This window comes from Pelodiscus sinensis, chromosome 14 (genome assembly GCF_052426305.1).
Source record: "Pelodiscus sinensis isolate ZL-2025 chromosome 14, ASM5242630v1, whole genome shotgun sequence".
Taxonomy (NCBI): domain Eukaryota; kingdom Metazoa; phylum Chordata; order Testudines; family Trionychidae; genus Pelodiscus; species Pelodiscus sinensis.
Genome location: NC_143065.1, coordinates 19759159 through 19785123, shown reverse-complemented (window position 1 = coordinate 19785123; position 25965 = coordinate 19759159). Strand labels below are relative to the sequence as shown.

At 38.4% G+C, this 25965-nt stretch overlaps 1 protein-coding gene across 1 annotated transcript in view; it reads left to right on the top strand.

The window, feature by feature from the left end:
• UNC13C (unc-13 homolog C) overlaps positions 1–25965 on the top strand; it is a 435134-nt gene that overhangs the window by 120317 nt on the left and 288852 nt on the right. The window contains exons 5-7 of the mRNA XM_075897272.2: positions 985–1056; positions 8978–9197; positions 23597–23824. Coding sequence (XP_075753387.2) covers positions 985–1056; positions 8978–9197; positions 23597–23824 — 520 coding nt within the window. The remainder of the gene's footprint in view (positions 1–984; positions 1057–8977; positions 9198–23596; positions 23825–25965) is intronic.

The window sequence follows — 25965 nt, the reverse complement described above, 5'->3', positions numbered from 1 at the left end:
ATCCAACCACCTTGTTTTTTGTAAAAAAATAAATTTGTTGTACCTGCTTTTTGCCTTTTTGGAGCTGGTGGGTAGAAATAAGCCACATAAGTAATCAGCAAGGTCTTAAGTGTAAGTCTGTACTGGCTTACTACTGCCTGCTGATGAGCCCCCCGGATGCCTTTTTTTAAGCTATTGGAAGTACTCATGGACGTGCTCAGCACTATGTAGATTGAATCCCTATCATAACTCCAGATGAATTGCCATAAATCAAAACAAACAACACTGGGCACTCCCCCCACCTGGATTTCATCCCAGTCTTCAGAACCCAGCAGCCATTCTTATAGCCACTAGTCTGAACAGCTGGGCAACGGGAAAGCAAGAAGGGAGACAGAATTAATCCTTTCCTAGCTGAAGAGTGCTTTCACTGTACCTGTATCCTGTCAGAATGCTGAGTGAATATTGTTAGCTTCTTTAATAGACTTGTTTTCTTTTACTGTAATGAAATTTTCTGCAGCTTTTTTAAGACAGGGAAATATTTTACATGCACACAAATGTTCAAAACCGTCAGCGACTTATAAAAAAAATGAATCAGGCTGGCAACTTGAAATGTAAGCCCACTGCAAAATAATCTCTAAATTGCTACAGACATCCCGCATGCATATTAGGGCACATGAATTTGCTTGGCAAAGTGGAAAAAATGGTGACAGCCTGTTGGATTAAAAAAAAAAACTGAGCTGCAAAATCCTGAAAAACAGGTTTTATATTAAGAATGGCAGCTCAGCCACGCATTGCCAATAGAAACAATGATGATGATGGAAGGTGTGTTTCCTTCGCAACATTAAAAGTTCTGTGCAGTAAACAGTAACTGAAATGTATTAATCACTGTTACAGTTTTGCTTAAACTCACACAGAATAACATTCTCAGCCCCTCTTTTTTCCATTAGATTCTATAGTTTGTATGGTTTGTGGTAACTTTTTTGTGTGTGTGTTCACTTTAAATAGACACTTGCTGCTCGAAAGTCTGGTATATCTCTGGCCATGGTTATCCGGACTTCCATAAACAATGAAGAAATGGTAAGTGCTTTTCAGAGGAAGTTGTGTTCATTTAAGTAATGAACAAACTTTGACAGCGCTATTTGAACATCTATTATTAATGTTATGCAAAAGATCATGATGATGTTGTAAATTTTGTTTAGTCTTGATTGGCCTTTTTCATAGTTTTGCTGTTTGTTTATTTATATATTTTCTGGTAGCACCACGATGCTCTTCTTTGTGTAAGTACCCTGTATTGCTAGATGCTTTACAAACCTACAGAAAGTTATGCTCCCAATAGCAAATTTTATACTTTTAAAAAATAGCAAATCTTTGAAGTAAGGGATATCTATATTTATTTTGTCTCTCACAAACCCAGAACTTTTTGCCTTCACTAAAGTAAACCAAATAAGGAATGCTATATCAGGCTGTTAGGATCATATATTTATGTTAAAATAATAAATGACCCATTATGTTAATCTTCGTAATATATGGTTTGGTCTAATATATTGGTTCCTAATATATTGGTCTAAGCATATGGTATGAAAAAACTGGATTCTTTGAATACTTCAGAAATCATTTAGCTCTTTGTCGTTCCTGCATAGAATAAACGGTGCCATTTACTATGTGGGGGCTTTCAGATGAGACCATACATAATCAAATTCTTGTCTGATGTGACAAGACAATATTGATCTTTTATCCCTTTTCACAAGAGCAGAGATTGATTCTACTTATCCCTTCCATTTTGCTGCATAACCTGGCTAGTTAAGCAGCCTTGCTATATCTAACAGGCTAAAAGGTGTTACATAAATGTAAGAGTTTTGTATCCCCTAAGAGTGTTTGTCTGCTCTCTCTTTCTGAATAATTTTAGTCTTGATTCTGGCATGTAACCCATTTGTGACTTGATTGATCTTTCTTCTGTCATGACACTCACTTGAAATGGGTCTTAGGAGACATTTCTGTTTTAAAACTTTCATTTTATGTGCATTTTGTTTATGGAGAACTGTCATTTTAAAGATGTTTAGCAGTGTTGTTCATAGGCTTTTGATAAGGGTCTACCTGTCTTTCCACTCCTGGTACTCCTTCTGTATCATAGTTTACCTGTTAGATTAGAATGCGGGGGCCATGTTTAATTTTTCACTATTGATAGTCACTGAGCAGATTTTTGCCTCCGATAATAATAACCACCAATAACAAGGAGTTTGGTGGGTGAATGGTTGGACTAGAATGATTATTTCCCACATAAGCTTACAGTGACAGTCTTTCAAAGCCAGTTACATGCTGATAAGTGTTAAATTCTGACCATAACTATTTCCCACCAGTATTTTGCAAAAGAAGATTGTTTTAATCAAGAGCACAACAGATATCATTTCCTCCATGGAGATGCAAGTAATTTTACCTGGCTAAACCTCGCATGATTAAACAGAAACTTTAATTTGAGGGACAAAGGCCACCCCTGAGTCTCCAGCTAGTTACCAGTCTAAACACGTTCTTCTATGATTTATTCTCCTTTGAGAAAATGAAATACGTTTAATTGGTTTAGAATACAGTTAGGCTCCACAGTGGAGAAAAGTAGAGAGGCTGCTAGTGGGCAACATGTTGATACTGAAGACTTCAAAGGAGGTCCCGTGATTTGACTGGAGATGGTGTGCAGCAGGAGTAGGCAATAATTTTTTGCCGGGAGCCACTTCAGAAATTTTTGAAGTGGCCCCGGGCCACTCTGGAAGAGGCGGGGACTCAAGCAGAAAGGGCAGGGCCAGGATTCTTCCCTGCTTCTTCACCCACAGACCATGATTGGCCTTTGCCCCCACCCCAAGGTTCTCCCTAGGTGCCCAGGCCCTGGTGGTGGGAGGAGACTCCACGTGCTCCCCCTTCTGCCCCCAGGCCAATCAGAGCTTGGAGACAGGGGAGAGCACGAAGCCTCCTCCCGCCCTGCCAGGAGCATGTGTTGCCATGTGCTTCTGGCAGGGCGGAGGAAACTTTGTGCGCTCCCCCAGACCCTAATTGGCTTGGGGGCAGGGGAGTGGCAGGGCCTCTGTGGGCTGAATCAACCCACTTTGCAGGCCACATCTGGCCTGCAGAGGCCCTTTTGTCCACCCCTGGTGTGGAGCCATAGGTAATGTTCGGTAAAATAGCCATAGGTTAGTACTGTAAAATAGAATGATGATGTGGAAAACAGCTAGTGTTTAAAATTATCCTTTTCAATAAAGGCAGCAGTTACCTTGGCTGAAGTCTTAAAATAGCAACAAAGGTTGTTAGAGCAAGAGAAGAATCATAAAAAAAAGACAAGAGGCACAGAAAAGTATAACCTATCTAGACCAAAATGCATCACATAACTAGTGCAAAATAAAACTGTGTGATGTTTCTTTAATATGATTATTAAAATAGCTTGCCACATTTACAAAAGTTGAAAATAATATGTATTACTAACAAACACACACCAAAAAACGTTTTCCAAACATTGCCCACTATGGTGACAATATCTATCCATTCAGTTACTGACTCAAATCAGGAAGAAAAGGGAAAGGCGAATGATTCAACACATTCCTTTTCACAGTGTTTTGTTTTGTTTTGAAGCTACTACTCTAGACTCTCCCTCTAGAGAGGAAGCAAGTTCTACAACTGACATATTTATTGTTGTCAAATGCAAGATAATGCAGAACAGAGAGACTAATTTTAACCACACTGTTCGATTCTGAATTAACTGTAAACCCTCTGGGGGAAAAAGTAGGGGCCCTTTCAGACAGCTTCATGAAAATGTCTGCTCAATACATGTCAGGGGTCAGAAAAGTTAATACAGCATTAGGATGCATAAGGAATAGGATGGAAACTAATACTGCATATCTAAGACTGTTATAGACCTTGAAATTGATAACTGTTTTCACTTCAAGTCAGCCCCTATCAAACAATATATACTGTACCAGAAACGCATCTGAAAACAGACAACAAAAACAATTACAAGCATAGGAAGACACCTACGTGATAGAGAATGAAAAGATTGAGTCTGATGGTTTTACAAAGGAGAGAAATAAGGGCAGCCTGTCATATGACAGTTGTTATAATGAATGGCATAGCAAAGGCAAACTGGGCGCCTATAGGGGGCATACAATAAAATTGAATGGCAACAATTTTAGAAGTTGATAAAAGGCTATACCGTTCTATCCAATCTATACGTAACCAGTAGAACGCTGCCACAGGGTATCATTGAGAACAAGAGCTTAGCAGGATTGAAACAAGAACCAGATATTTACATAAACAGTGGGAACATCCAGTTATAGACAGCCTTACAGTAAGGTAATGGAGGTAAACCCTCAATCTTTAGCTCACAAGGCATCCATTAATTGACAGGATGGGCAGGTTATTTCCTTACTGGGTGTTTTTCAGCTACTTCTGAGGTGTCTGCTACTGCTCACAGTTTGAGGCAAGAACATGGGCTGGCTGGACAACTGGTTTGAGCCAGAAAATTCTAACATCTAATTTTCAGTTGGTGATCTCCAGCAGGAATAATTTGCCACCTACCTCCCATAAATTAAACTTTGGGAATAGATTGTATAAGGATTGCTGCCCCATGCATTGCTACATAATTATGCTATGTAGTCAATGCATGTAGGCTAAGGCCTGATTCAGCAGAGCACTTCGGGCACGTCTAAACTACATTCTTATTTCGAAAGAGGAGTGTAAATTAGGCAAATTGAAAGTGCAAATGAAACGTGGATTTAAATATCCCATGCTTCATTTGCATATTCTCATTTGAGTGCTTTTTTCAAAAAAGGGTTTTTTGAAAGTGAAAGCATAGTCTAGACGCGGTTCTTTCGGGGGAAAAAAAAACCTGTTTCGAAAGACCGTACTCATTTTTTCAGGAATACGGGTTCTTTCAAAAAAGGGTTTTTTTTCAAAAGAACCATGTCTAGACTGTGCTTTCACTTCGAAAAACCTTTTTTTTGAAAAAACACTCAGACGCAAATATACAAATGAAGTGCGGGATATTTAAATTTGCATTTTTGATTTGCCTAATTTCATTCCTCTTTTGAAAGAAGAATGTAGTCTAGACATAGCCTTAATGGCTGCATCTACACTGTACCATGGTTTGAAATAAGATATGCAATTTGAGCTACGCAAATTGCGTATCTTATTTCAATCTTATTTCAAAATAGCTTATTTCGTAATTTAGCACTGTTTACGTAGCGCCAAATTTCGAAATAACCTGTTATTCCAAAATGTCCCTTACTCTTCATAGAATGAGGGTTACAGGGACTTTGGAATAGTGAGCCCAAAATAATGGGCTTGCTGTTAAAATGCGGGATGGCTATTTCGGGATTCTCCAGTATCCTGAAATAGCGTTGCAGTGTGGACATAGCCGATGTTTGCTGAATGTTGTTAACTTCACTGGGACTTAATTAAGTGCTTAAAGCATAAATTTAACTGCTTTGTTGATTAAGGACCATAAAGTTGTAGGTCTGTGGTAAGTCTCTGGTGCTCAAAATATTGCTAATTGGAAGCATAATTATTTGTTTTTGTCCTTTTCTTAAAAGGAATGGCATGTTCTAATAGCATGTGACATAATGCTTGAATGAAATTATCTTCAGCAAGGAGAATAAGTGGATAATTTTTCAGTGGTGGAGGATTTTGCTGTGCATTAACAATGCCTAGATATTGCTGTTATTAGAGCTTTATAAATATGAACAATAGATTAGGACAGAATACTATTACAAATGAAAGCATTCTGATGATGAGATAATAAGGTACATACAATTATCCTTTTGCTGCATGTTAAATAACACAAAGGCCTTTAATTGTTATTGTTTAGCAAGAAGCTTTTCTTAACAAATATATATACACAAATGTCATTCATAAAGTTATACCGCCTTTTAGCAAATATGAGTACATTATTTTTTTTTATTTCAAAGGTACACCTTGTAAATCAATTAGTTATTCAGACAAAACATTTTTTTATCCTTGAGTTTCCCTGGTTCTAAATAACAAAAAAACAAAACATGGATTATTTGGCTTCTGTGCTATTTCAAGAATTATATATAAGGTGTTTCTTTCAAGGGCTACTAAAATTATTTATTTTGATATCTTTATACAATGTAATGGTCTAAATGTTACAAATGAAATATAGCCTGTGAAAATCAATGGAATTGAATAGGATGAAAGACAGGGCAGGATTTGCACTGACAGACTAATGAGATCATATATATTATAGCAGTAAATCTGCAAAGGAATCTTCAAACATATGGTCATTTCTGTGAATTGTGATTAATCAACATTACTGTATAAATGTGGTTTGAGATATTTTTGAAGATTTTTTTAACCTCTGTACCTGTCATCTATGAAAGGAGCATTCAAGAAATTGGGGAAGGAATGGAACATGTTGGACTTTAGCAATCATGGCTAGCAAAGGCATTCCTAGTTGTTATATATCTACCAATGCATGTTACAGAAGCTTTAAAAGATTTTCCCGCTGGGAGAAGACCTGACCCAGGCAGGGAGCAGTAGAAAAAATATGTAGAGCCACTTCCGTGGCTTGTCTTGCACTTCACTGTTGCACCCATCCCATCATCCCATTGTTTGAACTCACAGCTGTTTACTCAAGTTGTTTTCAGTCTTATGTTACTAGAGTTGACATGCTGTAGAGCTTCAAAGTTATTTGGATCACATGAGTTTGAACCACAGCAGAATTTCTGCCCAATTTTGCACAGCTAGCTAGGCTGCACATTGTACCGATTACGGTGAGGATGCCACAAGTAATTTATTTAAGTTTCCATAGCTATTTATTATTAGTGATATTTCAATCATGATAACAATTCAAGGTCCACTTACATCTTATTTTGCGATATACAATCAATTAACACAGAAATAGTCCTGGATCCAGAAAACTTTCAGGGAATACATTAGACTGCTCATTGCCACCCCAGTCAAAAATTATCAACTATACACTAATATGTGGCAGGCAAACAGGAGAGGAAATAGAGGGTCAACATTAGAGTAGAAACAGGTGTCAGCATAAATTAATCAAAACTGTAGTCTCAAAGGCCACAGCTGATTGCCTGCCTAATCTATAACAGACACTGACTTGTAAGCATCACATAGGTTTCAAAGAGAGGTTTAAAAAAGACAGGTGATGTCTCTTCAGTTGGGGTGGGGAGTTTTGTCCAAGCATAATAGAGGAATCACAAAGGTGTTTACAGGAAGAGCAGGCAATTGAGGCTGGTTTCATTGGTAGTGTGAAGGCAGGGACTCAATGTCACAATGAAAAATTAGATTTTTGAATAGAAGAGGAAGTCTCTATGTTGGAGAGGATTCATAATAATAAGGGGAAAAAAGCTTCAGTTCCAATCCTCCTAATCTTTTCCTTGAGCCATGTTCAATACATGGGTTTACATTAAAATATCTACTTCCTCTTCCTTTCCAGCCATAGGGTATGTCTACACTGCAACACTATTTCGAAATAACTAGCACTATTCTGAAATAACTGCCTGCTGTGTAGACGTGGACTAAGTTATTTTGAAATAATGTCAAAATACTGTCAAGCTGGAGGACTTCTTACTCCAACTGCTGTAACCCTCATTGTACGAGGAGTAAGGGAAGTCGGAGGAAGAGTGCTCTATTTTGAAATAAGTGTTGTGTAGATGCTTCCAATTTCAAAATAAACTATTTCGAAAAAAGCTATGCAATTGACGTAGCTCAATTTGAGTAGCTTATTTTGAGTTAAGCCCTGCTATGTAGACGCATATAGAGTGCAGCCTTGTCACACTTCAGCTCTTTCTCACTCTGCTTTTCATAAGCAAACCCGCAGGATAATGTGAGGCCTCGTTTTCATGTGTTTACCAAGTTTTCAAAATATCCAGCTTCCTCCACAGCTGTCTGTAAGAGGACTGCTCCTCCTTCACAACAGGTTTTTTTAAAAAAAACTTATTTAGAAATAGACAAGATTAGAACTCTTAGCAGGATTCTGTCAGCCATCTCCATGTAATCAGAGAAACAAAGTCAGGGCCTGATCCTGTGTGTATGGTGCTGAGCATTACCTGACAGCTGCTGAACTACTATTCTCACTGATATCAGTGGAACTTGGAAGCATTCACTACATGGCACAGCTGAAGTGAGCTCTCAAAGCTGAGTAAATTGAATAGTAAGAGATGCTGTCTGTGGAAACCTATAGGGTTTTATACACTTGTTTTATATACAGACCTACAGGGGTAAGTTTGTCAGTGTTCAACTGGCTTTTTGGCACTAATGAGCTTGATTTCAGTTTGTTTTGCTATGCTAATTAGTGTATTAGCACTAATTTTTGACCAGGAGTGTTAATGAGCAGCAAAATTTGGACCCGGATCCAAAGCTGCTCTCCATCAGTTCTGAGGTTTGATTTGGAACCACTCCTCTTAAGAAAAAGAAAGTCTTGACTCCTGGAGGAAAAGTGTTAGACTCTGTACTGCAGGAAAACTGCCAAAAATGGAACTCATGAAACTTGCCTACTTCAATTCTGTGGGGAGACAATACAGAAATGAGATTTAAGAGAAGGCACTTTCTACATAATAGAGATATATTCCATGCAATGTGTGTAGTCAGAGAAATCCCTGTAGGAAGCATATACATATTCAGGAGCCCTATATTTAAGGTAATTGCCTAAAAGTATCTGCAAATGTAATGCTAATTATTTTTTTGCATTTCCATCATCATGGTGAAAAAAATGAATTATATTGGACTCTGAAAATATAATTTATCAAATATGTCTTAATGCTGCTGTTGATATAATCGTTAAACTAGGTCTTTCAGACAACCTGCTCTTCAAAGTAAGAGGTGACAGGAGTAGTTTAGTATTTTGCTATAATTTGACGTATAATCTGATATTTTATAAAGGTGTGATGTATTTTATGAACATTTTAACTGCATGTCACTTGTGTGAAAGAACGTTGAAATCTAAGATTTTTTTTAATGATTTTTCCTCCATCCCACCCGACAGAAAATGCATGTTTTCAAAAAGACATTACAGGCTTTAATCTATCCAATGTCATCAACCACTCCTCATAACTTCGAAGTGTGGACAGCTACAACTCCCACATACTGTTACGAATGTGAAGGTCTCCTTTGGGGCATAGCCAGGCAAGGCATGAGATGCACTGAATGTGGTGTCAAATGTCATGAGAAGTGCCAAGACCTCCTAAATGCTGACTGTTTGCAAAGTGAGTATTTTGTGACAGCTGATTTTTTTACAATACTTCACGCCTTTTGACATACTGTCTGTGTTGGCAGACACCCACATAAGTGAAGGGCTGGATTCTCAGTTGGTGCAGTCAGTGGAATGATGTTGATTTACTTGAGCTAAGGATTGGGACAGCATCTAGGGTACACCTGTTGTTAATTTGGTTTGGTCAGTTGTTTCTGCCGATCCTCCGTCATTCAGTTACAAAAAATGACTTATGACATCAATATATTGTCTACTTTCTCTTGCAATCACTCACCAGAAATAATTGAAATCATGTGACATAATCCCTGTTCATTTTATTTCATTCAAAATATATGAAAATGTCACAGCAAAAATAAAAATGGAATTGCGGCTGCTAGTGATTACAGTCACCATAATGTACTTTCTGCAGTCACATTACCTCATTAAAATTTTCTCTGTGTGGCCCCAGTAAAGATATGTTAATTGCAGTCATTGGGATTAAAAAATGGGGAACTGAGTCACAAATCCGTCCAATTTAGGCTTAATCAGTTTTTGTCTTTATCCTATTTCAGACATAATTATTGTTACTTATAGGGCTCGTCTACACTGGCCCCTTTTCCGAAAGGGGCATGTTAATTTCACAGATCATAATAGGGAAATCCGTGGGGGATTTAAATATCCCCCGCGGCATTTAAATAAAAATGTCCGCCGCTTTTTTCCGGCTTTTAGAAAAGCCGGAAAAGAGCGTCTACACTGGCCCCGATCCTCCGGAAAAAAAGCCCTTTTCCGGAGGATCTTATTCCTACTTTGAAGTACTTATTCCGACTTCAAAGTACTTCAAAGTAGGAATAAGATCCTCCGGAAAAGGGCAGTGTAGACTCTCTTTTCCGGCTTTTCTAAAAGCCGGAAAAAAGTGGCGGACATTTTTATTTAAATGCCGCGTGGGATATTTAAATCCCCCACGGATTTCCCTATTACGATCTGTGAAATTAACATGCCCCTTTCGGAAAAGGGGCCAGTGTAGACGTAGCCATAGTGTCTGGAAGTACATTTAAGCCAGATAAATAGTAACAGACAAGACAAAATTGGTAAATGGTCCCAAGCTACCATATTCTGGAGCAGGAGGAAGTTATTTCCCATCTTTCATGTTAGTTCTCACCTTCTCCATCTGCTATGTCTAATCCTTCATTCCTATTCTTCACTTTCTGTTGTGGTGTTTCTCCAGTCAAGAGACTTAAGGCTTTTATATATTTCTACATGGCAAATGACTTACTCTTTATCTAATTGGCTTTTAGCACATTAACCCACACATTACACGTGTGAAAACTTCAGTTATCCAGCTTCTACATTTTTCCTGACCTCTTTCCAGTTTCTGGGTCAAATTGTGGTGTGTTTTTTTTAATGGCTTTGCAGTTTCTGGTTCATGCTGTTTTTGTGTCACCCTCCCCTGGCTTTTCCCTGAAAAGGAAGGGGAATATTTAAGATCACTCGCTTTTTTGTCTTTTACTTACATCAAGCATGACACATTACTTTTGTTCTGTAGCAATAACATTTTAAGATGATTAGCAAGTCTATATAAAAGAAGAACTAGGAAAAGCAAACACATGCCAACAATGGTTTGCCCTACGTTTTACCTCCTCTGTGCTCATTTTCTATATTTAATAGAAAATATAGCTATCAAAGCTCTTAACCTTACCATTAACAATTCTTCATTTTATATTTCAGTGTTATAAATCAGTTTATTACCTGTGTTACCCTTAATTGGTTAGAAAGGTGGTAGAAGTATGGAAAATGATGATTCTTTAATGTCACATTTAATAATATTTTTTTCCCATTCAAAGTTCAGTTTTATTTGTGAATTGCTATTAAAAATCTTCATCTGAAATTTTGATGTGAATGCATTTTGAGGTGTATGTTAGTTTTAGGTCATTTATATTTTGTTGCTTTTGTTTGTACTCTGGTATGAATAAATGAATAAATACATATGAAGCACCAGCTGTAAAAATTACGGCATTTTCCCATTGAGAAATATGCTGTTTGGAGTAATCGTAATAAGAGTTTTAGTGAATACATGAGACTTGATACAATACACATTACTCAAGTACAGAATACAATTAAAAACGTAGATCACTTTGAAAGATTTTCTGCTGCAGTGTCTCAAGAAAGAATCCAAAAAAGAAGTAGCAACAACCAAATAAGTTAGTAAAAAGTATATCTTTTTCAGAAGAGCCAACAGTATCTAGTTAAGGGGAAAATATTAGACAGGACAATAGTACACAAGTACTTTTCAACCCTGTTTCCCTTTTGTCTATTATGTGACACAGTTGTCTACTTTATTACAAAATGCTTATCATCATAGCAACTCCTGCAGCAAATATATTCACTTTTGAAATAAATAAATATTTACTTAATATTTACAAAAAAGTGTTATCGACAGTATTTAAGAGATAAGGAAATGCTGCGGGCAACAGGGAATTTTCTCTCTTTTCTCCCTTAATCAGCTCAACCTCTTAGGGTATGTCTACACTGCATTCCTCTTTCGAGAAAGGAATGCAAATGCAGGTGAACGAAATTGCAAATGAAGCACAGATTTGAATTTCTCTTGCTTCATTTGTATAATCGCGTCTGGACCCTATTTTGAAAAAAGAAACGCTGTCCTTATAAAATGAGGTTTAACGGTAATTTCGAAAGAAGGGTTTTCTTTTGAAATAACCGCGTCTAGACAACATTTCTTTTAAACTAAAATTTAATTGGATGAATCCTCCACCAAGTGATCAGCCATGTTCAGATAAGTGACAGAAAAGATTCTGAGTTCATCTCAGTTAGATGCACTCCCCTGAGTGAACTTTGCTATCCTTTGTCCCTTGTTGGTCCAATTGATTCTGGCCATCCTGAGCATCTGTCCCAAAAATTAATGTGGAAAAAATTTTAGATCAACTAAATTAAATAGTGTTTTATACTCACTGTGCCGCCTATGCAACACAAAGCAGTAGGGAATCAGGACCTGCCACACTTGTGACTTGTCAATTCTGGGGCTGACAAGGGACTGTTTTGTCTCCCAATATGTGTTATAGCAGATTTAGGGTTGCTTTGTCTTATGCATAACTAACATGTCCTTTCCAGCAGTTAGGATATAGCCACAATACAGTAAAAGCTCTGTGACCCAGCACTCAGTCTGAAAGCTCAATTACCCAGCATTTCTGATATCTCCCAATAAAAATCTTCAATCTTGTAATCGGGACTAGCACGTTATGCAATAGCACATTCTGTACTCTCCTTTTATGAAAGAGAGGCAGAAGACAAGCAAACAAGCTCAAATCAGGGATTTATTCAACAAAGCAGCCTCCAGGGTTATAGGGTCTTTGCAGATTTAGCCCAATCTGGGTACGTCTACACTGCAACGCTATTTAAGGATTCCAGAATATCCCAAAAAGCTATCCCACGTCTTCACAGAAAGCCCATTATTTCAGGCTCACTATTCCAATGTCCCTGTAAACCTTGTTCTATGAGGAGTAAGGGACGTTTTGGAATAGTGCTTTATTTTGAAATTTGGCACTCTGTAGACAGCACCAAATGACAAAATAAGCTATTTTGAAATAACATTCAAATAAGATATGCAGTTTAAGTAGCTCAAATTGCGTATCTTATTTTGAGTTACGGTACAGTGTAGATGCACCCTCCGATATCTTATACATCTACAATGATCATTGATGTTGGTAATGATGTTCCTGGGGTACTGCAAGATCCTGAAGTTCCTTCTGAATGATCAAAGAAAGATTAACTTCTGTTCAGTGTAGTTTTAGCGTTAACTGTATTTTTAGTGATGTGGGTATATGCCCTGCACTGCCCATAGTATATGTTGTGTCATAAAATAATCTATTGCAGTGGTCTCCGACCTTTTTACACCCAAGATCACTTTTTAAGTCTCAGAACAGGCAAAGATCTACTGCCCCGCCCCTTCCTTGAAGCCCTGCCTACATTACATGAGGAAATCTAATGTAAACGTACTGCGCAGATGTGCAGTTCAGAGAGGGCTCGAGAGCTACTCCTAGAGCCCCTGAGATCTACCGGTAGCTCGCGATCTACTGGTTGGTGACCACGGATCTATTGTATAGAAAACTTTACCTGTGTACACCTAAGTGCTTCAAGAAACCAATCACTCTGCAGTGCAGTACTGCTACTGGATTGGTGAGTACCTGTGTACTATTACATACTTTATTGATTTTGTTGTATTCTAATGTTTTGAAAAATGGTATTCCATTGGTAAAGTAATTCCCAGTTATCCAGCATCATTCATTCCCCCAACATGCAAAGTAACAAAGCTTTTAATATATATAGATGTCCCAGACACACCTTCTTTCTCCCATCTTTATCCTATGTGCCATGGTTATGATGATGAATGTCATACAGCCATTTTCTAGCTTTACAACCACTAGGGGTTCCCACTATGCAGGGGGAATTGCCAGCTGGCCAGAGGCATGTATTCAAAGGGGCCATAGTGCAATGGAGAATTTGCAGCACCAAGCATTGATTCCACATGATGGTTGAAAATAGTAGCAACCTTGTATGGCACCTGTGTTGCTAGTGCATTTTAACTAAACAGGATGAAGAGGCTTTGTTTGTTTGTTTGTGCTGAAAGTCATAGTATAAAACAGCGCATTATGGTGTAGACTAGGATTGCTTCTAGCATAGTTTCAAGTTTCAGGTATATTTAAAGTGAACACAATGCTAATAAATAAGTCTTTTAACAAGTGTGCAAAACTTCTGTTGTCTGGGCAGTATATGGTCTAAGGAGCATGTACTCTTTAATATACAGAAAGTATCTGATCCTGTCTGATCTCATTTGACCAGTTAATATATTTTATGCCAGCAACATTTTAAGACTCCATCTAAAAATAATTCATTATGTATCAGACCATTGATCTCTTACAGTTCTGTGTAATGATTTGGTATAGTAGGTCTTTGGGGAATCACTTGGCTTTTACTGCTCTGATTTTCAAGCATAAAAATGAAACAAAGTTGCTGTCAGATTGTTATGCTGCTGGCAACAGAGTATGTGCAAGTAATTTGTCGACTAACCGCTCATCACTCTCAATGCAAGAACCAAGCAACAGTGAGCTGCCATATTTGAAGCTTGAGCTTGCCTCTTTTTCCATTTTTGATAGTATTGGATCTAGGTCGTACTCTCTCACAGAAAAATTCAGCATTGGGGACAGATTCCACAAACTAATGGAATTTTCCCTAGATTATTCCATTAGGGCTACAGGGTTTGTTGCCTGATAGACTGGAGAGGGATTTTAGCACCAGAACTTGCAAATTTTGGGAGATCCCATATGGCTCTCGACAGGTCTAATAGGAACCAGTCCCATCGACACCTGTTTCAGGGAACCTTTAACCACTGAGTTTAGGGTTGTGCTGCCTGGGCTTTTCCCACCTATATCTACTTCTAGAATCCCCATAGTCTTCTATGGCACTTGAGAAGACAAAAAGAGCACTGGGAACAATATCTGTCTCATACAAATACTATGCATGGATCTTGGACATTGGGTAGAGTTGTGCTCCTGTCCCAGGAGGAGGGGATGCCACTGCTGGTAGGGGTATCCTTCATTTCTTTCTTTGGAAGGAGAAAATCTTTCACCTGCAGGTCTAGGAAGGCAGAGGCAACATGATCTAATCATAGTAGAATAGAAGATTCACTCCTTTGTCTGAAAGAATGCTCGTTGTGAACATTTCCATTTAATATTACATGGAGTGAAATATTACAGTGGGCATATGAAAGAGTGAAGAGAGGGGGGACCTGGCATTTCAGGGGTTAAGCAAACCTTTTGGCCCAGCTAGTCTCATTCCACTTTACTGGTAGCCAATGCCAGGTCTGGAGGGAGGATAAAAAGGAACCTAAGTCAGCTGCTTACCAACAAAGAGATAGAAGCATGGTCCTGCTGTCTGCAGGACAGGAACCAAAGAAGGAAGTAAGTCTCTAATCCCCTGTTCCCGCTGCCAGGACAAAGGGGGAAACCTACTAGAACCCTAGCTAAGGTGAAAATTTGGACTCTTGGGGTCATGCCCCAAACTCAGGGATGAAACTCCTGTAGTGGGCTGGAGTTTCTAGGCCAGGGCACCAGTGGCAGGGTTCTGCACCTCTTTTCTGCTGGCTAATCACAAGGCCACCTTGCTGCCAGGGAGACCTGGCCACAGGGCATTATAGATCAGATGGCTGCTTGCACCATCCTCTTAACTTGGTGCCTTTTCTGGCATCCCCTTTTGCATGAAAGAATGCATAGACACTGACTGCATGGGTGTTCTGAGGCTGGAGCATCCATGGGAAAAAATCAGTGGGTGCTGAGCATTGTTCCCTCTAAGCTGGACATCAGGACCGCTTCACAGATGATTAATCAGCCCTGCCGAGTCAGACACTCAGGGCTCTTGTACATGGAGCTGACTGGGTGGGGCTGTACTGCCCCACAGCTTAGAGGGAACACTGACACTGAGCCTCTCGCACACTGGTGGCCCCACTGACCAACTCTCAACTTCCCCTCCCAGCAGTTCTGGAACACTGTGAACAGCTGATTTGTGGCATTCAGGAAATCCTGGAAGAGAGTGGCTGGAGCGGTGATGGGGCATGCTTGAGTGAGGAGGCGGGGAAGGAGGGATTGTGACAGGAAGTGGTGGAGCAGGAATGAAGTCTTTTGGGGAGGAGTAGAATTGAGCAGGGCCTGGGAAAGCAGTGGAATGGGGCAGAGCCGGGGTAGGAAGAGGTGGGGACTTGGGGAAAGAGATGGCATAGGAACAGGGCCTGGAGTGCCAGGGGACTTGAGCATCCCCAGCTAGAGGGGAAGTCAGCACCAATGGAAGAATGTCTGTTGTTATTAGTCAGGTTCCCTCCTCCTCTTTTACCAAATGTTTTCTAACAATCAATGTCTTAATAATCATCCTCTTGCAGTTTTTACCCACTGAATTCACAGTATCACAGAGAGGGCTTGATAAGGAGAGAGTTCACAGAGGCTTTTCCTGGAGAAACTACTTAAGACTAAAATACATTTTCTGTCAGTGTTTATATGTTGAGAAATAACATTGTAGTCTGAGGCTATTTGTGTGCTTGAAGTTAAGCACGTTTACATTATTTTTCTGTATCATGATCTGAAATATCAGTATCTTGTAGTATTGAGCCCTGTGTGTGTGGGGGGGGGGTGTATGGTTCCTACTTATACTTACACTTTCTTATACCCTGCTGCTAGTGGTTTTTCCTAGTAGATTCCTCTATTGAAGAGCCTCTAGTACATACACCCTCTAGAGTCCTTTAGACTCAGTTCTGTTATTTTACACACATTTATCAACATGCACCACTTCAGACCCTGAATATGGATTGCTATGTGTACTTGTTATTGAGCTAGATACATACCTAAGATAGATCCACTGAAATCTAATATTTTGTTTCATTTCTCAGTGTAATAATTGTTTATTTTAAAAATGAATTTGAATTTAAAGGTTCAAAATATTTTTGGCTTGACTCTTAAGCATAACTGCTCTATAACAAATATTAACACCACAGTCACAGATGCACAAACATTTGGCATACTTGTTTTTTAACATTTATACATGTTACAAACTTCTATAATTAGACTATTGATATAATAATAGTCTTGGCTTGTTTTTTGCATAAACTATCTGTCTATCATTTTATCATTTTATTTCATAGATTTTACAGTCATAAGGCAGCACCTCATCTGATATGATATACAATACAGACCAGAGAGTGTGGCTTTTCAAAGCACATGTAAATGCATTAAGAACATAAATCTCATTGACTTTCAATGGAGAGTTGCTATGCTGTTTCAATAATTAGTTACCATCACTATTTAAACTTTACTGTCTTCTATTTCCAGCCATTTTCTCTGGTTATGCCTTTGTCTGCTAGACTAAAGTATCCTTTAGTATCAGAAATTTTCATCCTATGTTCGTAGCTATGAACCAGGCCCCATAACCTTTTTGTAGCTAATTAGAATGAGTTCCTTTAGTTTCCTGTTGTTATTGGAAGGCATGTTTTTCAGCCCATGAATCATTTATGCAGCTCTTTGTTAAACTCTTTCCAGTTTTCCAACATCTTTTTTAAAAAGTGTGGCTAAGTGCTGGATATTGAGTTCCAATGCGGGTCACACCAGTGTCATGTGTACGGGGTACTAACACCTGCCCAATCCTTGACACACCCAAGGACTTTGTTAGTGGGGTGTTTTGTTGGGTTTTGTTTTGCCACAGCATCACACTGAGACCTAATGTTCAGTTAATACTTGTGCCACACATATCAGCAAGCTATCTGAGCACTTGGCAAAATTACAAAACTAACAATGGGCACACACATCTAAAGTAAAGTGTGATACTCTATGGTTTCTTCCTCTCCTAGGCAAGGCATAGGCAGTTTCGAGCAAATAAATATCTACAATGTAAGCTATAGATATAAAAATTAAATCCATATAGAGGATCCAGACTTTGATATCTTGGGTGTCCAGATCACTTTTGGGTGCTGTAAATTCCCCAGTATCAATTTTTGTTTCCCATGTATAGATTTCAGTATTCAAATATGGGCTTTGGACATTCCTGTATTTGAAAATTAGGTCCTTATGCATTTTGTCTTTTAGATTTAAAAGAAATTTTAAAGTTTCATAGGTGACATATAACCAGACCGAAAGGAAATTGTATATATCTTTCGGAATTCAGTGACAATTCTATGCTGTTTTTTGCTTGTGTGTATTTGTGTGTGTGAGAGAAGGCTATAATTAGTAGTATTATAAAATGAAAGGCCAAAGCCTCAGCTGATTTGACCTTAGTGGAGTCATGCCCATGTACATAATCTGGGAATCTGACCTTTTGGTTCTCTTTAGCACCCTGCCAGACAATCTGTCTGGCTAGCAATCTGGTGAGCTATAATGGATTGTCTTTTAAGCTGCTGCATTTCGGTTTTAGATAATGTTTCATTTTTTTCTAGTGTGGATTGCTGTCCATTAGAAAGGAATTCAGATAACAAATTCAGGTCATTATTATAGAATGTTCCTAGATGGGGTTAAAAAAATAAAAATCAATTCTCTATTCATTAAGCCTTTCATCTTCACCAAAATGCTGCTTTTAGAAGTAGGCATGGTATTAAATCAGAACTGATCTCTAACACATTGTTTGGATCAGTCCTTGGGTAAGAGGGGTCTGTTAATTTTACTATTATATTGTCTAAATTACTTGCATCAATAATGCATGGACAAGCTGTTCATGGATTGACAGTATCACAGGATGTAACAATAGTTTCATTACATTCTACAGTATAGCTTGGCACTTGTAATTTTTGGTAGTTTATGCAAATCTTCAATTTTATCTGGTTAGCCTGGAAAATAAGCATGAATATTTACAGTGGCCTGCTACTGCACATTAAATGTATCCATGATTTATTATTACATCACAATGATGTCGTCAGTCTATGCTTATTAATGAAAAGTAATGATGGAAAATGGAGCATGTTGCTTTTTGATGTCTAGCGAAAAGATATGTAAGGTCAAAGTTGAACATTCATCATAAGGTTGAAGCACTTCAATAGTCATCTTTCACCTCCCCCATAAAATCTAAAATCACTTGAAGTCTCAGCCATAGATCCTCAAGATGTAGAAGCCCATAGAAGATTATGCTACTGTGTCACATAATATCCCATGGAATTTAGCCTCTGTCATTCCACTCTCAATTTAGCCATTGCCCTACCAATCTAGTGCAGTGGATTGAGCTATTCATCCCTCATGGCAATAAATCTGTCATTGTTGCTCTGTAAAGTGCCTAGCATCTTTCAGGCACAATCTACTATATATTTTAGAGCATTTGTCCGTTTGATCAAGAAGTCCTCCTAAATGGCAAGAGCTAGGACCACCAAATTCAGTATACAGTGTCCTCTTATCATAACTTAAAGCAAGTTAGGGTTTGGTTGTGCCAGGAAAAGGGGAAGTGCCTGGAATGGAATTGCTTCTCATAAAAAACATACAGAAATGAGACAGAATCACCAAAGCAAGTGCAGTCCTCAAATCTGACATAACTGAGGAAATACTGAAAGAGACTGAACCAAGATGATCCAGAAAAATAGGATGAACATGGAGTAGGATTGCTTCTCAATAAACCATACCATTTGAAAACTAGAAGAAAATGTTAATTGGAAACTAAATTGACTTTTTTTATTAAAACTTAGTGAATAATAAGAGTTTATAAGGAGGAAGACTAAAAATACACTGAATGGGATTCCCATTTTAAAATTCACTAAACAAATTTCACAGAAAGATTTTAACAATCCATTTTTAAAGAAATCTGAAATAAAAATTAATTTAATAAAAATAACACTATATTTGTGAAAAATTCAAGCACTTAAAGCAGGTTCATTTTCCTTTCATTTAAAATAATAATTGATTTACAGAGCTGAGCAACACTGAATACTTCTGCTAGTATATAGAATAAAAAACAAAATAGATGATTAGTTTCAAAGATTCAATAAGATTCCACTGAAGTCCCCTTGCTGACAGATTCTTCCCTAGCTGTTGGACAGATAGTCTCTTCTTGAGCGATGGCAGCCTGAGAAGAGCTTTAAAGAAAAATATGAAAACAAGATAGTAGCATTTGATACATCATGGAAGAGTAATTGTATTCCAGCACATTAAGCACAGAGCTGAAACTCCCAAATTCTAATTGCAGAACAAGTCACTTAGCCTCACTTTGTTTTTAGTTTTGCCTACTGTAAAAAGCAAATAATATCTTTTGTACTTTCATGTACCCCTCAGGAATTGTGTGAGGAAGGCTAATTAGATAATAGTTGCACAGTGTTTGGAAATGTGGCAAGTGCTGAACAGCTGCTAATAATCCTGATGATTGGGCTGCTCTCAGTCACAGTAAATACTGAAAGAGTTCCTTATGACAGAAGGTCAACTTGTATGCCAGAAGACCTGATCATCAAAGACCATAAATAGAAACAACAAACAAAAATGGCTGCAAAGCATTGTCTTTGGGATTCGATTAGCATTCTCACAAATAGCCTATTGCCCTAGGTAACTAAATAATGTGACATCTTCATGTGCAATGTTCTGTAAATTTTTCTTACACTATACAAGCCCAAATACAATTAGCATATTATGATGTAACCTTGTCTATTTAATTCAGGCAAACATAGCACAATTTTAAGATATCCAGGATATTTTTAGTTATTTTTAGTACTCCATCTTTTTTTCCTGCCGCCTGGAAAATGGACAGATCTATGCCAGCTGAGGAGAGCCAGGAGGAGGTGGCTTTGGAGAGAGGCACACAATGCCACAAGATAAATACCAATGCAAAATAGACACTGATTTGCTACATTTAAAAATGTGTTAATAGTTTGGTTCCACCATGTTTGTTAAGTTTTCTTTTATCCAATGCAGATGGCAGCCATTCCCTTTGCTCCAACCAGTGTATTAATTTCAAAGTGCCCAGAGCTAAAACTAGCTATGGAGGAGAGGTTTGTGGACTGAGGATATAAAAAGCCTGAATAAATTACTTGCTTCATTAACTGGGCACCCACATTTTCTGGTTTTGAGAAACTTCTAATTCTTTATTTTAGTGATTGCTCACTGTTGCCAGCAGCATTAGACTTGAGTGTTCTACATTATGCTGTCTGGTTGTATTGATGTCTGCTTGTTGTAAGGTTATATCGGTTATTCCCTCTCGGGACCCTCATGAAAACAAAGCATGTATTTCAGATGGAGAGTGCAAAAAGCAGCATTTTAAATAAATAAATGTACACTGGGATAGATGTCAGAGGAAAAATATATAGCCAGCATCCGATCCTATAATTCTATCTTAGTCAAATCTCCCGTTGGACTCAAATCTAGTTTTGCCTGAATGAGTAACTGCAGAATTTGGCCCACAGTATTCAATAGTATAAATCAACAATCAGTAGCATCTGTTCCCATAGGACTTGTCATGAGAACAAGAGATGTCTATCACATCACTGTTTCATTGGTTAGAAAATCGTTGTCTTAGTCTGTCAACCTGCCTTTCTTATCAATCTCCATATTACACCTACAGCATTTCCTGCTCAGTGATCCCAGCTACCTCACTTCTCTGCTGCTAGAATTTTTAACGTAGGATTGAACACCTGGCTTCTGGTGGTGTTCTGTTCACAGATGTGCACTACAGAGTTTGAAATGCCACATCCTCCACTTTCCCATGCCCTCCTCAGAGCTGTGTTTCCCTTCTCGTCCTCTGGCCCTATTCTGAACTGAAAAATAAACCAAATCATTGTCAGACACTTAAAACACTGTTGTATTACTCAAGGACAATATGCAGTGGATGGGCTCTCTCTCAGAAGTGCTTCCAGCTGACAGAAAGGACTATACAATAGTGGAGTTAACACTGAATACCATAGCAATTAGTGCGTACATTTATAAAAATAAATATCTTTAAAGGCCTGTAATGTCTTCATTCGTGAATTACAGATTCAAGCCTTCAGCTGTGGAGAATTTTTTATGATGCCCTCCCTAGTCTTGTAGCTTTCCTTAGGTGCATGCAGTTATTTTAGGTATACTAGGGCAATTCTAGCGGTCACCTGAGCAAAGAGATGCTGAAGTTTTGGTGCTCCTAATATTCTGTGTTTTTCCTTGGCCGCTTTTACCAACTGAACAATAGAGTTGGTCCTATGTACACATTGTATATAAATGACAGTCACCTAGGCAATATCCTTTGGTCTCTTCCACCACTCACCCATAGTTTGGGAAATGAACAATAGTGGGAGTTGTGTTAGAGGAAGGAACTTTCTTAGGATCTGGTTTCAGAACTTTGGGTCACACTCTGCCTTGCTGTTCCTGAGGTGCTCAAGGTAGGAAGGCAGGGAAAGATACTAGGAGTTCTTTATAGCTCTTCGCCACTGGAGGTCCCATCCATGTCTTTATACTCTGCTGGAGTGCAAGACATGATCAAGGAGTCAGCAAAGAAGTAGGACTATGCCCACCCCTTACACACTGGCTAGCAGAACTGGAGGAGGTATGCTGCATCCTCTAAAGGGGTATGGCATTCAGAGCCCTGTTCCTGCATTCTGGGGAGCTTGAAGCCTGTCTTTAAAACCAGAATTTAATCAACAAGGGCCAGATATTGGCCGCTGTTTCAGAAGCCCAGTAAGAGAGGCCATAGATAACATGAAACCTGCTCTCATAGCTTTAGCTCATGGAAGCTTTCCAGCAGTGTACTTAGATGGAAACCAGGTGTGATCAGAGTGTGCTCCCCTCCAATGATCCCAGATTGGGCTTCCTGAATTGGCACTTGGGGTAGAGCGAGGCAGAGGGGGTGGCTGTTCTACCTGTAACAAGATAGAACAGCTTTGAAATTCTATATACTTAGACTCTCGGTGAGTAGAATGGCTTTTACCTATACTGCCTGGGTTATGTGGCTTTTGGACACAGTCTTGTGGAAATGCTCCACATGAGATGGGGAGAAATTCTCCCAAGTGTGTGCAGTACCTGCAAACTCTGGGATTTTCCAAGGAGCTGTCCTGAAAGCATCTGAAACAATGTATGTTTTTAGGTCAAGTTATCAGATCTCTGATAAAGGGGGTTTGTAATGGAAAAAATGTTATATTCGTAACAGTCATGCAATGCTATACTGATATTTGTGACAGACCAAATAGTTTGTGGCTTGAAAATCAGGGTTTCCCATTCAGCACAGAATTTCTTCTAGCTTCTTTTATTTTAGCAAGTAGAATGTTAATTGTTTGCTAAGAAAACCATGAAAAATGCTATTGTATTAAATACTTAGAAAGGAAAAGTATCTGAAAGAGCAGACCAATGATTAAAAATCACAGTACTGAAATTTAACTCAATACAGGACTATGTAGCACTTTAAAGACTAACAAGATGGTTTATTAGATGATGACTTCCAAGTGGGTCTGGCCCACGAAAGCTCATCATCTAATAAACCATCTTGTTAGTCTTTAAAGTGCTACATAATCCTGTATTTTGTTTCAGCTACACCAGACTAACACGGCTACATTTCTATCATGAAATTTAACTCATTTGTGACAGAAGTAAAGATCCTGCAAACGCTAATACAGCCGGACAATGTCCCACACAGTAATTTGAAATACATTCCTTCTCATTTATAATGGCCATTTACAACTCATTCATCACCTAATTGCAAAATATGGAATACTCTACTTTTCAGTGTCACGTCAAGTAAAATTACAATCTTAACCTTCAGTATAGAGAATTATACCAAAGTGGATGGCACAGTAGATCCCACCTCCGATTTCTCTTGTGTGATGGCACCTTGGCTTCTAGTTTGCAATGTTTGGAAGAGTTGTACCTAATGTTGCTTAGGGATTCTAGACTTGAAAACCAAACATGATAAATACATTAATCACTTCAATTTTTTTATACTCAGGAGCTGCAGAGAAGAGTTCTAAACATGGTGCAGAAGATAAGACCCAGAATATTATTACTGCTATGAAGGAAAGAATGAAGATTAGGGAGAGAAATAGGCCAGAGGTATTTGAAGTGATCCAGGAAATGTTCCAGATTTCCAAAGAAGATTTTGTACAATACACAAAGGCAGCAAAACAGAGTGTTCTTGATGGGACGTCCAAGTGGTCTGCAAAAATAACCATCACAGGTGAGGTTATTCTTCCTGCAAAATTTCATATTGAAATATTTTCTAGCTGAAACTAGCTCTTTGCTGACTTAAAGGCCTGTGAATCAGGCCCAGAGGCTGGAGGGAAGGTGAGGGTGGTTAAAGGCAATCAGGAGAGTGCTGATGTGGGCTGGGAAGAGACTGAAGTTGAGTGGTTCAGAGTGGGAGGACAAAGTAGGAGCTAGGTGGAAACACCGGTAGTAGTATTCTAAGCCAGAAAATAAGTGGAAAGAAACTTTTTAGATACCTTGCTTCTGATGGGGAGATGGAACTGTGACACAAGTTGCTGTGGCTTTTGACAGGCAATATACAGAAATTTACATTATATAAATATAGCCTATTGCTATAAGTTCGTGTTTATAGAATCTCAGATGAAATTCCATGTTGAATTTTATGTCTGAGATATCTATAAATGGTTGGTTCAATAGCATATTAACAGGAAGGTTGAATAATAGGAAAAATACTGCACTCTATGTAGAAAATGTCAGTAAAATAAATGTATATTTCCTTCTCGATATAAATAACTCCTCTTATTTTAGTATGCAAAGATAACCAACTGTTCTTTTTTTATCTGTTCTTTCTCCTACCAGCTCTTTCTGTGCTTGAGATTTTGCTAATATTGATCAATTGCAAGGGTTATAGTTGATGAAATCCTTAAATGGTTTTTAATGGCAGAAATGCTAAGAAGCCAACAATTTTATCCCCTTTGGTACATGTTTCTCCCATCCATTTTTCTTGCTTGAGTAAGATAGTGTTCCACTTAAGTGATATCCATCTAGCACATCTGCTCAAAACTGCTGTTAACTGTTCTTAACCTTTGAATTTGGCCAGCTGTTCACACAGATTCCCAGCTTGAGCTTCTGTTAAAGCTCAGGAACCAGGAATTTATTACTTATATATTTTAGTTTCTGAATTCAGATATCAGCATAGGATATTTAAGTATAATAAAAAGTTCAGTTAGTTTCACAAACTGACCTCCTTGTATATGATATTTGTGCATGAAATAACAACTTAACTACAAGTCTAAAGAATTAAAAGCTAGTGATGTGAAACATTAAGTATCTTTGAATTTGATTAGATTCCACATTAATTTAATTTAGCTTTAATTTCATTAAAATAATCCATATTCTGATCTTAAAAGTGAATTATGCATTACCTTCCTCGTCATGATTTCAATGTACTGTCATAGGGGATCAGAAGATAAGCTTTAAAATGCCTGCCAGCTTTCACCACCCACTTGTAAATACAATAAAATAACACACAAGGTTTGCTTTCTATTAAACATTGATGCATGTGCTAGTGAAATGGGTGTATAAAATTATTTTTCTATTTATATTTATAATTTTTTACCAATTGATCAACTTGCCAACCGCTGCTACTTCAATAGTATTATGGTCACATATTGTATTTCTTCATCAGAAGAAAAGACTTGCATACATATGTAGTGCTGTGAGACACAGGAATACTCTTATTACTGTTTATGCTTGTGAATTAAATGGAACTGCACAGCCAGCATACAGAGATGAAATTATCTTGTGCATTACTGAGAAAATACGCAAATCCAATCATACTTTACCCACTATGTGGAATGACATGATAGATTCACAAATCACTGCACCAGATGGTATAAGCCTAGTTCAACCATTAAGGGCTTGATCCTGTTCTCACTGATGTCAGCAACAAAACTCCTATGGATGTGTGAATGGAGCCTCAGAGACCTGCCTGAAGTCAGCAAAACTCTAGTCCTATCAGCCTAGAAAGGACAGGACATGTCCTGACCTGGGATCTGATCTAGAGCCCTTTGCAATCAATGGAAAGATTCTGACTTCAGTGGGCTGTAAATCAGACTCCTCTGTGTGGGGGGGGAGGAGGGAGGGTGGTTGAAGGCAGCCAGGAGAATGGTGAGGTGGGCTGGGAGACTGAGGTTAAATGGTCTAGGCTGGGAGGAGAAAGTAGGAGCTAGGCAGAAATGCAGGAGGAGGTTCGCTGAGGCAGAAGAGAAAAGGAGAACAAACCTATTTTTTGCTTCTTGCTAGGGAGGTGGAAATGCAACACAGTGCTGTGCGCATTGTGCTGTGGTTTTCACATTCAATATACCAATATTTACATATACAAATTAAATG